Genomic DNA, 13,263 nt, shown 5'->3' on the forward strand with positions numbered 1-13,263 from the left:
AACATGGAATACGAGGTATGGAAGAATGAGATATGGTAGTGTATGAGGAGTGGGGAGGGATCACAATGGATTGAGGTGGAAGATTGGTGACTTGGTGATTAGGTGATTAGGTGGGTAGGTGACTAGGTGACTAGATAGTGAGTTGTGGTTTTTGGGCGAGCCTGGAGCTAACTTATCATGTGAATAGTGTCAATAGTGTCGTCTTGGAACGGAACTTGGAACGATACAAAAAAGAATAGGTGAGGGGCTATATGGGCCATGTCACTTGGTATGATCATACGGTAACGGTGCCGTTTTATCGCAGTGTGCTGTGTGCTGTGTGCTGTGTGAACTTGTATATTTTTGTAGTGTGTATTGTTCAGTGCGACTAGCCGGCTTAGGGGCAGATTTCTGTGAATCACGGTATTTTTTTTGGTTCCGGCTGCAAGGTCTTATCTGGCCGTAAAATTGCCATTGTGACAAAGGGTTGAATGGCTTTTACCGAACGACTGAGCCCAGTTGAAAGTGTCAATTTTGAGACAAGAAGATGACTCCAAAACGGCGGTGGTAAACCCAACAAATTGAATCTCGTAGAAATTCGCTGTATGGTGGAATCTGTATGAATAGTCTCTTTTCCCTATGGCTTCCGCTAAGAAAATTCCATGCATTTTGATCAATTAATACGCCAAAAGTTGTTAAAAACTTTAAATTTAGGAATTTTTTTGCAACCCATGGAAAAGATAAGAACTATAATCATCACACTACATCTTGTTCGCAACCATTGTAATGGCCCATTCTTATTATATCTATTAATGCTACTTCTATTTTTATTCTACACGAGGTTTGAGGGCTTTCTCTGGGAAAACCTCGTCAAGCAATTCGTCTAATATCTGTAAGATGAGATGCTTGTTCAAAAAATCATTTTGAAGCATTGAAAATATCTTCGTTGAAGCATAAGTGGTATTGGCTGTTCCGAAAATACGGGAGCACGTTTCGTTCATGAAAACAGCCAATAGTGCTTTGGCTTCTTGTCGTGTAGTAGCCCTTTGGTAAAGGGTTCTGATTAAAGGTGAATCCTTAAACTTTCCGTTCGGGAAAATTGTATTCTTCAACAAAATTAGTATATCCAACATGTTTTCTTCTGTTTTAACTTGTTGTTCCACTTGCTCATATGCCTTCTTCTCTATAGTTGTCCCAAAGATTTGTTGCAATATGACAACAAGCGCACGTCCTCGAAGCCAGCTCTTTGAATTATTAAGACGGAACACAGTAATCAACAAATCACAAATAGGCTTCACAAACACTGTCTTGCTACTTGCTGTTCCATATTCATCGAATTGCCTTAATTCCTGCTGCATATCCTTAATATTCTCCATCATTTCTTTATTATTGTTTTCCGACTGGAACTTGTTTGAGAGAATATTAAATTGTGGAACAAACCTACTAGAAATTCCATTGTATAGCTTATTGGCCACCATTTCAACATTGGATTTGCTGCCATCGCCTGCGATATGCAATCCATCTTCAAATGCTTGGTTTTTACGAAGAGTGAAGTTCTCCGAAGACAAAAATGACCTGAAGGCTTTGTTCCCACAGACTTGAGGTATCTTAATAAGCTCTTGCAAATACTCTTCAAGAGCAATCTTTCTAAGCTCAACGACTTGCCGTTGCTGAAATTTCAACACCAGGACAGTTCTCTTCGGGAACTTAATATTTGATACCTGTGGGTACCGCAATTTTAAGTACTCATGTAATTTAAAAAATTGGCTGAACCTTCTAGCAACAACCCAACCAGCTTTAATAGCAAGAGGATCGTCACTACTAAATTTCTGCACCTCGATGATATATAAAATGAATTCTTTTCCGTTTTCATTTCCACTGATGTAGGATTGAATACTGACCCTGGATTTTCCATACAAACTGTTGTCGTTTTCCTGAACGATATACTGTTGTTTCTGTAATTCTTTGGAGTTTATTTCTCTATCCAAACTGACTTTAGATTTTGTAAGAATCCTTAATTCTGTGACATTATCAGTTAATTCTGCCTTTCTTATCAATGGTTCCAAAATCTCCACTTGTTCATTTAACTTCTCAATCTCTTCTGAAAGTTTAGGAATCTCTTCAGCAAGGTTTAAATTTCCTGGGGCGGCTAAGAAAACCTCAGGATTGCTTCCTCCCATATCCTCCAAATTATGGGATGGAAGAATTTGGGAATCCAGATCGAATATTATTGAATCACTATCAGTGCCTGATTCATCACTAAAGTCATCAAACAACTTTGAGTATCGGTTCCCTTGACTACTGGTGGTTACATCTGATGGATCATAACCAAATAAACTCGAAGTTTCTCCAAATAAGTCTTTTTTTACTTCAGTTGCAGACAGTTTTTCCGAGGAGGAGAAATCTGGCAACGATGATGACGACATATTCAGGTTGTTAAATGGCGTGAATTCATTTTTGGTTTCTGTAGGACTCTTCATGATTCTTGTAAAAGCATCTTCAACCGCCTGAATTACATCTGGACTTACTTTCTCATTAGTCTCCTCAACTGCCGACGACTGCCGGACATTTTCTTTTGTGACCTTGAACTTCTTAATGTTCACAAGCTTCAAAACAAAACCGGACTTTTTGAAATCAATGAAATCACGGGAATTCATTTCATCAAAGAGAGAGCTCTGGATTTTAAACATCGCCTTTCTTGCATTTTGATATCTTAGCAATTTTCCTTGAGAAGTGGTATTTTCTAACAAGTCACTTACTATTTCTAAGCTCTCGTGATCAATGTAAGTCTCCATGGACTTGAAAAACTTATCATATATCCTCCGTATATCATCTGTGGTGGAAAATTCCAAAGAAAGTGACATATTAACTTCTCCGTCGTCATTTAAAACCGAGTCCTCTAATGGAGCTCTTAAAGAATCTATATCTTTCCAGAATTCAAGAACTTCCAACCGCTTTGCATCCTTCATAAACTCCAGGAAGATTTTCAAGGAAGCAGGATTGCTTAACACCTCGGTGAGAGTTAAAGTGGACATAGAGTCTATCTCTTTGTTAGATAGATATGAGATCCTTTCCTGTAATGCTATCTTTAAAAGCTGAAGTCGCTTGAGAACATCTTGATGAAAATTGGGAACTCCAGCAGCAATAAGTAGTTGATCATCTATACTTTTTTGCACAGTGTTAATCCTCTCAAACGAGTTCATTTCATGAATGCTCTTTATCATTCTCGCGTAAGCAGTTTGTGTAGTAGAGTCTGTCACAATGTAAGAGGACAACAATTTTGGATCATCGCTTAATTTAGAAAGCTGCTCAGTATGTTCCTTCAAAGCTTCCCTAAGTCTTTTAACCTGATCTCTATGCTTAAGGTTGTCACCGATCAATTTCACAATCAATAGGTTATAAAAGTCTCCCTCTCCAAGCATTTGAAGGATACTTGTAAGAATCGTACAAGCTAATATTTCTGTTACAAGGGAGACGACTATTTCATTTGATCGTTCTTGTTCTGATAATAAAAGCACCAAAACGGATCCAATCCTGGATCGCAAATAGTTCTTCTCATTCGTGTCATTATTCTCCACATTAGATACTGTAACTCCTGGATGTATTCTTCCTTTATCAAAATGAGTAGCAATTGCCAAATGGTATTCAGGAGACTCACTCTTTGGTACCGTTCCCTTCAATCTTATTGCTTCTTCTGCCTTAATGTAGCATGCAAAATGGTCATTCAAAATGGGCAATATGTGTGATACCACTAATTTTGCCAAATCAATACCTTTTACCCTCAGTATAAGAATAGAAAACACCGATTTCATTTCCAGTTTTATGTTCACCTGGAACAGTTCGTTGGAAGAGACATGATGGAACCAACCATCTATGAACTCCTTTATTGTCAAGTCAATAAATTCTTCTAGTGTCTCTGAAATTAAAAACGATTCTTCAAGAATGGGGCCATCTGCTCGAAAGTTCAGATGGTTCGCTGAGTATTCATTCACCAGAGCAGTCCAAGTAGCCAGATTGACAAATTTGAATCTCTTAGATCTTTGTACACTGGGGCTTGGTCTCCGTATCTTAAGAAACAAAACACAATATCCCACTAGAGAAAAAGATAGTAAAGAACCTACCAAAAATACCAATCCATAGATATATGTATAACGTAACAAATACGACAAGGCTGTAGCATACACCACGAACCAAAGAACTTGTTTCGCTCGCCTAACACTATTTCTAGATGCTACGTTAGCTAAGATGCCCCGGGGGCTCATTCTAGCGTAATTGGTATTATTACGACTGTTTCAATGCCTATAATAAAACATGTCTTCATCTTTTAAGAGTGTTCGTATTTGGTAATAAGAGACTTAAAATCATAAATTACACAAAACCGAAATAGGCTTATATCTATTATCTATGGAAGGCTAGTATACAATATGGTGACCGTATATGGTATGCAAATGCTGGGCTATGAATGAGTTTAAGAGCGTTTCCTCTTCTTAGAAGAATCCGTAGAGTCGGTGGTGTCGTCTGACTTTCTTTTCTTTGACTTTTTATCTGAAATTTTGGTGTCTTTGGTCTTTTTATTAGACAATTCTTTAGACGAAGATTTCTTCTTAATGGATTTCACTTTTACAATGTTTTCCAGTTTATCCTTCTTGTCTTTCAGTTTTGATGTCGTATCTTTCTTCTCTTTCTTTCCTAACTTGTCTTCGTTCTTCGAAGATTTCTTGGATTTGGTCTCTTCTTTCTTCACTTTCGAATCTTTTACTCTCTTTTCCTTCTTTTCCTTCTTTTCCTTTGATTTACTGTCTTTCTTGTCTTTCTTATCCTTGTTTACTATAGTTCCAAATGCTTTGTCAATGGCATTGGCTACTTCATCTCTATCAATATGATCAGTGGTCTTAGTATGACTGGTCTTTCCTACTGTTCCTTGTAATCCTACTCCCTTCACAAACATTCTATAAAGAGCTGAAGTTTCTTTTCTCATATGATCTTCTACTTTAGCTTCATTTCTCAGAATAGTAACTCCTGACGAAGAACTGCTCACTTCCATACTCTTCAACTGGCCGTCGAAAAGCTTTTCCCACCACATATCAGCATCATTAGTACCATGGCCCAAGCCTTTCGTATCCTTCTTATGTTTCACCAAAATGGGTTTTCTAAGGCCACCCTCCTGGAGCGCCTCTCCTTCCTTCCATCCATAGGACTTCAAATATACACTAGCATTCATATGTCCTAAGAATATCCCTACTATAGTGACAAGTCGAAACTATTACTTAACTCTACTACATCACAATATAAAAAAATTGTATAAGCATCTGGTTACGAGCACTGTAACTAGACGCGGCGCTACCATGGAAAGAATGAAAGAGATGTGCTTCCCCGGAAATTAAAGTTCGGGGATGGTTCATCATGTGACTTTGATGATGATCTTGAAGTAACAGAGTCCGGAGTTGAAATCCGAGATTGAATTCTTAGTGCTTCAGCTAAGAGATGATCAATGAATGAATGAATGAATGAATGTTTTTATTATCATTTGTTACTATTTCATAGACAGTAGTACTTCTCTTGGATAGGAGTCGTATTATCTAATAGAATGAACGTGAATGATGTGTTGGAGCAAAAAGATACAATTGTAGAGAATGCACAAAGGAAAGTGATTGAATGCCCTTACAAAGAAGAACTCCATAATGCTTTGATAGATTTACTATTTGAAAGAGATGAAAGTCCCACAGATCTAATAGAGGCAATTGTTGAAAAGCAACGAAATTTCGTACTTTCAGAACAAAATGTGACGCTTTGGAAACTTGCTATCGACAAAATACCAGATGGCTCCCAAAAGGATTTGGAATTGTTCCGGTTTTATTCTTTAATGGTAGAAGATTATCCTACAGTATTATATTGGGAGAAAATACTTTCATTTGCAATTGATAAGGTAAAATCTGGCAGTGAAATTATTCCTGCCGAAGAATTACCTGGCCTATTTAGTCGTGCTTTGAAAGACACATCTCACAGCTACCCTGATGTACATTTAATATGGAACATAGTGCTAGGATATCTCCAAGATGAGTACGACCAGACAGCAAGTGAAAGCGTTTTTCAAATGCTTAATTCACTTCATATAAAGAGGATAAGCACACCTCACTTGAAACTTGACGATTCCTTTTCTGAGTTGTCTGCATTCGTTTCAAGGTATAAAGAAGAGGAATATTCACAGCTAATGTCGAAAGCTAATGGAATATATTCAGCATCCAAAAAAATGCAAAGATATTACGAGGAACTCGAAAACTTGTTAGCTCAAGAGCCTGATAAATTAAGAGCATGGTCACAATATCTCGAAACAGTTGCCAAGTACGTCAAAGACGTGAAAGGGTTGGCTTCTGTGTCTCAGGTGTTCTCTCGTGCACCAGCAGACTCTCCACAATGGATCCCATTTTGGATGACATACATATATATACTCTATGATTTCCAAAGAAAGGAAATAGATGATGAGTCTTTTGAATGGACAGTAAACTTGATGATTTCAGACATTCTCGAGAAATTTATAAGAACATTCCCAAGTTCACCAGCCAGTTACGCTGAGTATATAAGAAATTGTTCCGAGGATGACGAAGGAGAGACCAAGTTTGCTCACATAATAAGGAGATTGAGTGTTTTAAATTTACAAGAGAACTATGACGAATGGAAAAAAATTGCATTAGCGGAGTTGAATTTCCGGTTTAAATCAAGTGGAGACGCCGGAAAACCTCTACTTGAAGTTATCCACAGATATGTAACTTTCGCTATCAAAGAGAACAATGATGTATTTCACTCCGTGGAGAAACTAGCAGTGTCAATTCTCACAGAACTAAAGGAATTTAAGCGGGCTGACGAAATTGTGGAAATGTTGATTGTTTATTTTGGCAGCCAATGCGATATCTGGCTATATGCCATAAGTTACTTCAGAAGCAGGAACTATTCAGTGAACGATATTACTCAATATTTTCATAATGCTATTTTAGAAGCTGAGACAATGGACTGGCCAGAAAGGCTAATGGAAGAATGGTTACGATTCGAAGAGGTTTACGGCTCAGCGGCAGATTACAAAAAAGCAGTTCTTGAATGCAACAAGGCCATACGAGATATAGCATCTAAAGTTGAGGAAGAGGTTAACGTTGTAGAAGATAGCTCCCAGCATGAAGCAGCACATCCAGAAGAAACCCCATCTAAGAAGAGGAAGCTTGATGATAGTTTTTCAATTTCTAAGATTCAACCATCTCGATCAAGAGAAAAATTCAGCGTTAAAGTATCAAATATTGGTAATGCAAACGATGCGGAGATAGTACAGCTATTTAAGGAATGTGGGGAAATTAGGGATATAATACTTTCAACTGAAGGGAGAAATTCCATTGCTACTATAGAATTTTCTAATGAACAGGAAGTGTTGTCAGCACTCACAAAGGATAAGAAAAAGTTTCATGATCTGACAATAGAAGTCCAGAGACTAGAGAAATGTATCGTGTTTGTTAACAATTACCCTCCAAGCTTGAGTCAAGAGTCCCTCAAAGATATGTTCACTAAAATTGGAACTGTTCTTAGTGTCCGTTTCCCATCACAGAAATCAAACCACGCAAGGAGATTCTGCTACGTAGAGTATTCAAATCCTGACTCGGCAAAGCAGGCGATTATTGTTTATGACGGCAAGGTCTTAACTGACGAACTTTCGGGGAAAGAATATACTATAAAAGTTGCAATCTCAAACACCGAAGAAAGAACTTTTCAAGAGCGGGACAGGCCGGCCCTAAACGTTCGAGTCAAGAACTTGCCATTTAAAGCTGATAAGAATGAGATCATTGAATTCTTCATGAAATGTGGTGAGATATCCAATGTTATCATTCCACAGTTCACTCCCAGTTTTGCAGATCAGAAGAACTCGGGACTAGCCTATATCAATTTTGCAGGGGCTGAAGGAGCTCAGAGGGCCCTAAAGTTGGATGATAAACTTTTCCACGACAGACACATTGCCGTGACTTATGGTCATACCAATTCCAAAACTCGAGTTCAAAAGTTTAATGACATGCTCACAATTGGTGTCAGCAATGTTGACAATTCGTTAACTACAGATCAGATAAAAGCATTCTTCAATGAGAATGTCGGTGTAGTAACCATGGTAGAGACATTTCCCGAACACAACGCTGCATTAGTTGAGTTTGAGAAACCTTCAGATGCTGGAAATGCTTTGATGGCGCTGTTGAAGCTCACTTTAGCAAGCAGGGAATTAAAATTGAGCTCCAAAGCAGATATTTTACACCTAGTCGGTTCCACAGGATCACATAGTGCGGCCCAAGGAACAAGACTGAAGCCCAAAGTGATGGTGCCACCTTCTTTGCAGAGAAGAAAGAGGAAATAGGCAGCAGAGTTAAAACAATAGAAAAAGCTGAAACTTCTTTTGGACTTTCTTATGTGAAAGGAAGAGAAAACAAGATACAGTGGTAAAAATAGTTACTACATATAGACTAGCTCACACTCATTTAATACACGACACAGTATACAGCATTCAGCATTCAGCATCTCACATCTTAGTTAGGTCCATTTCCCACACATTCTCTTTAAACAAAAGCTTTTCCATCCCATCCTCTACAAGTACACAACCAAAAACAAAGACCATAATCTCACTCCATTCTCCACCCTACCCCAACTACCACATCATATACCCACCCTCTCAACATTTTGCACCCATTCTCACTTATCACCAGACCTCCCATAGTTAACGATGACTGATTGAAGAGTTGAGTGCGCGCACGACCAGCGAAAAAATTTGGAAAGGTTGAAAAATGTCAAAAGAGTGATTGACGTTTATTGAAATTGTAGATGAAGTAGTAGCTATTTGTCGAATTCTCCAACATGAGTGCCCCAGTCAAGTTCGAGAATACCGCACGTAGAGATGCGTTAATTGAAATTGAAAAAAAGTACCAGAAAATCTGGGCCGAGGAGAAGTTATTTGAGGTCGATGCACCAACCTTCGAAGAAGATCCTACTGACGATGCGGAAGAGTTGAGACAGAAGCACCCAAAGTTCTTCGCTACCATGGCTTACCCATACATGAACGGTGTTCTCCATGCTGGACACTCGTTTACGTTGTCTAAGGTCGAGTTTGCTACTGGTTTCGAGAGAATGAATGGTAAGAGAGCTCTTTTCCCATTGGGTTTCCACTGTACTGGTATGCCAATTAAGGCCGCTGCTGACAAGATCAAGAGAGAAATTGAGCAATTCGGTGAAGATTTCTCTGGCGCTCCAGCAGAAGACGAGGAGGAAGAAGAGCCAAAGAAAGAAGCTGCCAAGAGCGAGGATGTTACTAAGTTCAAGGCCAAGAAGTCCAAGGCTGTAGCCAAACAAGGAAGAGGAAAGTACCAATTCGAAATCATGTTGCAACTCGGTATTTCCAAAGAGGAAGTGGCCAAGTTTGCCAACACAGACTATTGGATCAAGTTCTTCCCAGCTTTAGTGCAAAAAGATGTCACTGCCTTTGGTGGTAGAGTGGACTGGAGACGTTCCATGGTTACCACCGATGCCAACTTATACTACGATGCTTTCGTCAGATGGCAGATCAACAGATTAAGAGATGTTGGTAAGATTAAGTTCGGTGAGAGATACACTATCTACTCTGAGAAGGATGGTCAAGCTTGTTTGGACCACGACAGACAATCTGGTGAAGGTGTCAACCCTCAAGAGTACACTGGTATTAAGATTGAAGTTACTGAATTTGCTGAAGAGGCCCAGAAAGTCTTTGCTGAACACAACTTTGACTTCAAAAGCAAAAAGGTTTACCTTGTAGCTGCCACTTTGAGACCAGAGACCATGTACGGTCAAACCTGTTGTTTCGTATCTCCAAAGATTGACTACGGTGTATTCGATGCTGGAAACAATGAATACTACATCACTACTGAAAGAGCTTTCAAGAACATGTCTTACCAGAAGATCACTCCAAAGAGAGGATACTACAAGGCCGAAGCTGTCATTAATGGTGGTGCTTTAATTGGATCTAAGATCCTTGCCCCATTAGCTGTTAACAAGGAACTCCGTGTTTTACCTATGGAAACTGTTTTGGCTACAAAAGGTACTGGTGTCGTTACTTGTGTCCCATCTGATTCCCCAGATGATTTTGTCACTACCAGAGACTTGTACAACAAGCCAGAATACTACAACATTCAGAAAGAGTGGGTGCAAACCGAAATTGTTCCAGTTGTCAAGACTGAAAAGTACGGTGACAAATGTGCCGAATTCTTGGTCAACGAGTTAAAGATCCAGTCTCCAAAGGATTCCGTCCAATTGGCCCAAGCTAAGGAGCTCGCATACAAGGAAGGTTACTACAACGGTACTATGGCCATCGGTAAATACGTTGGCGACAAGGTCGAAGTCGCTAAGCCTAAGGTTAGAGCTGACTTAGTAGCTTCTGGCGAAGCATTTGTCTACAATGAACCAGAAGGTGTTGTTATTTCCAGATCTGGAGATGAATGTATTGTTTCCTTAGAAGACCAATGGTACATTGATTACGGTGAAGACTCGTGGAAGGCTCAAGCTTTAGACTGTTTAGAGAGTATGCAAACATACGCCAAGGAGACCAGACATGGTTTTGAAGCCGTTTTAGATTGGTTAAAGAATTGGGCTGTTACTAGAAACTTTGGTTTGGGTACTAGATTACCTTGGGACGAAAAGTACTTGGTTGAGTCTTTGTCTGACTCCACCATTTACATGGCCTACTACACAATTGATCGTTTCCTTCACTCTGACTACTACGGTAAGGTTGCTGGTAAGTTCGACATTAAGCCAGAACAAATGACCGATGAGGTTTTCGATTTCATCTTCAGTCGTCGTGAAAACATCAAGACCGATATTCCAATCGAGCAATTGAAGGAAATGAGAAGAGAGTTTGAATATTTCTACCCTCTCGATGTTAGAATTTCGGGTAAGGATTTGATTCCTAACCATTTAACCTTCTTCATTTACACTCACGTCGCCTTGTTCCCTAAGAAGTTGTGGCCAAGAGGTATTAGAGCCAACGGTCACTTAATGTTGAACAACGCCAAGATGTCTAAGTCTACAGGTAACTTCATGACGTTAGAACAGATTGTTGAGAAGTTTGGTGCTGATGCATCCAGAATTGCATTGGCTGATGCTGGTGACACCGTTGAGGATGCCAACTTTGATGAGTCCAATGCCAATGCTGCTATTTTGCGTATGACTACCTTGAAGGAATGGTGTGAGGAAATTATCAAGACTCAAGATTCCTTGAGAACTGGTCCAGCAGACTCTTTCTACGACGACGCCTTTGAAAATGAGATGAACAGTTTAATCGAACAAACGTACGAACAGTACTCTAACACCAACTACAAAGCTGCTTTGAAGACCGGTTTATTTGATTTCCAAACTGCTAGAGACTACTACAGAGACTCTGTCTCCACCAATATTGGTATGCACAAAAATTTAATCTTTAAGTACATTGAAACACAAGCTTTATTATTAGCTCCTATCGCTCCTCACTTTGCCGAGTACATCTACGTTGAACTCTTAGGTAACAAGGGTACAGTTCATAATACCAAGTTCCCAAGAGCTTCGAAGCCAATTTCTAAGCCAGTTCTCGATGCCTTACAATATGTTAAAGACTTGGCCAGATCTATTCGTGAGTCTGAGGCTAATGTCTTGAAGAAGAAGAAGGGAGGTAAGCCATCTGAAGTTGATGTCACCAAGCCAGCAAAATTGACTATCTTTGTGTCAAAATCTTTCCCAGAGTGGCAAGACAACTACATTGAGCTTGCTAGAGAATTATTTGAGAAGCAATCGTTAGATGATAGCAAGCTCATTAGAGAGAAGGTCGGTAAGGACATGAAGCGTGCTATGCCATTTATTTCCCTCTTGAAGCAGAGATTAACTTTTGAAGACCCTCAAACAGTTTTCAACAGAAAGTTGACATTTGTTGAGACTGATATTCTTAAGTCTGTCATTGCCAACATCAAGAAGGCCACTTACTCGATCAAGGTGGAGGAAGTGGAGATTATCTCTTTCGACAACGGAGCTAAGACTGGTACTAACGTCATTACTGGCGAGCCAGTTGAGGTTACTGTTACTGGTAAGATCGTGGACTCTGCTGTTCCAGGTGAACCAGGTATCTTAATCAACAACATTTAGAGCCTACATTTGTTTGTATAGAATGACCAGGAGACGTAATAAACATCGAATTGTATATATAAGAGGTATCGTAGAAATGCAGTATAATTTAGGGTTTATTTCGGCATTTGAATATACTCCATTCATTGAGAGTTTAGAATCAGCTTATTTTCATAGCAATAGTGACTAGTCAGCACCAACTTTTTGAATAAACCCCACTCGTGAGTCAACCAAAAAATGAATCTTGTGATCTGAACTGTTGCACTTGAAAACATATTGCAAGGTTACATAATTCCAGTTCGTCAGTAAGTGTTATCGATGGCTGCAAATATGTCAACCTGACAGCCATGACAGAATCGAAAAGATCACAGTTAATTATTTTGTAGCCGCGGTTTTTCGCAGCCGCAATTTGACGCCTCGATTGTTAATAGAGACTGGGACAATACGATTTATACGTAACCGCTTTCTGCTTTAGGAATACAATTCATACTCTGGCTATATTTGGATGTTGTACAAAGGTATTGTTCTATATTTTCATTATGACGAGAGGAAATTAGCTTATTCGAAAGGAGCTTGTGAAAGTGTCATCATTTTTTCGTGTCACTGTTACCTTAAGTGGTTCGTAACACAAAATGGACATGGAACAGGGTACCATAATCTGCAGTTATGGCAATGGAAATGGGTATGTCGAAGGTTGCACCCAAATTATTGATGTGACATTGAATTTTGTAGTAGATGAGATGCTCTAGTTTTGAAATAGTGAAGGGAGTCAGGTTGGTAGTTAGGAAGGAGACAGGAGATCTTGAAGTTATCTGGGTATGCAGTTCATATATCTCATGTCTTGGACGTCGTGACGACCTTTTTTTTTATGTTCGTTACATATCTTCGTTGTAATCGGTAGTGAGCAACTATAGTATATAGTAGTCATATATATATATATAAATGTAAGACAATATTTCTACCCTTTCTCCAGCTTTCTCATGGTCATTCCTTATTGGCGATTTTTTTCCCTTTCTATTGATAGTCTTCTTGCTGACAACTGCCAGTGTAACCTCTTCACAACGTTTCCTCCCCTCCATGATTCTCGTCTTCGGAGGAGATGGGATTTTTACCTAATTCAGCACTTGCATTGTTTTGTCCGTCTTTTTT

At 39.2% G+C, this 13,263-nt stretch overlaps 4 protein-coding genes across 4 annotated transcripts; 2 read left to right on the forward strand and 2 right to left on the reverse strand. All coding sequences in view use genetic code 12, as the record gives it.

Moving 5' to 3' along the window:
- Nucleotides 1–768: 768 nt before the first annotated feature.
- Nucleotides 769–4,241, reverse strand: RJT20DRAFT_112754 (uncharacterized protein; the record flags this gene model as incomplete). Its single annotated transcript, XM_064915785.1, has 3 exons — nucleotides 769–2,519; nucleotides 2,562–3,023; nucleotides 3,156–4,241. The coding sequence occupies 3 exons, from the start codon at nucleotides 4,239–4,241 to the stop codon at nucleotides 807–809; spliced, it is 3,261 nt and encodes a 1,086-aa protein (XP_064776930.1). The 3' UTR covers nucleotides 769–806.
- A 52-nt stretch (nucleotides 4,242–4,293) lies between these two features.
- On the reverse strand, nucleotides 4,294–5,220 carry RJT20DRAFT_123985 (uncharacterized protein). Its single transcript, XM_064916099.1, has one exon. It carries the CDS (start codon nucleotides 5,198–5,200, stop codon nucleotides 4,448–4,450), a length of 753 nt encoding a protein of 250 aa, XP_064776931.1. The 5' UTR covers nucleotides 5,201–5,220; the 3' UTR covers nucleotides 4,294–4,447.
- A 244-nt stretch (nucleotides 5,221–5,464) lies between these two features.
- Nucleotides 5,465–8,506, forward strand: RJT20DRAFT_123987 (U6 snRNP complex subunit). The gene has a single exon (XM_064916100.1). It carries the CDS (start codon nucleotides 5,567–5,569, stop codon nucleotides 8,357–8,359), a length of 2,793 nt encoding a protein of 930 aa, XP_064776932.1. The 5' UTR covers nucleotides 5,465–5,566; the 3' UTR covers nucleotides 8,360–8,506.
- Nucleotides 8,507–8,824: 318 nt separating this feature from the next.
- On the forward strand, nucleotides 8,825–12,193 carry CDC60 (leucine--tRNA ligase). Its single transcript, XM_064916101.1, has one exon. It carries the CDS (start codon nucleotides 8,854–8,856, stop codon nucleotides 12,133–12,135), a length of 3,282 nt encoding a protein of 1,093 aa, XP_064776933.1. The 5' UTR covers nucleotides 8,825–8,853; the 3' UTR covers nucleotides 12,136–12,193.
- The last annotated feature ends 1,070 nt before the right edge of the window (nucleotides 12,194–13,263 follow it).

The sequence above is a fragment of the Scheffersomyces xylosifermentans genome (genome assembly GCF_036884685.1).
Source record: "Scheffersomyces xylosifermentans strain CBS 12540 chromosome Unknown RJT20scaffold_1, whole genome shotgun sequence".
Lineage (NCBI taxonomy): Eukaryota > Fungi > Ascomycota > Pichiomycetes > Serinales > Debaryomycetaceae > Scheffersomyces > Scheffersomyces xylosifermentans.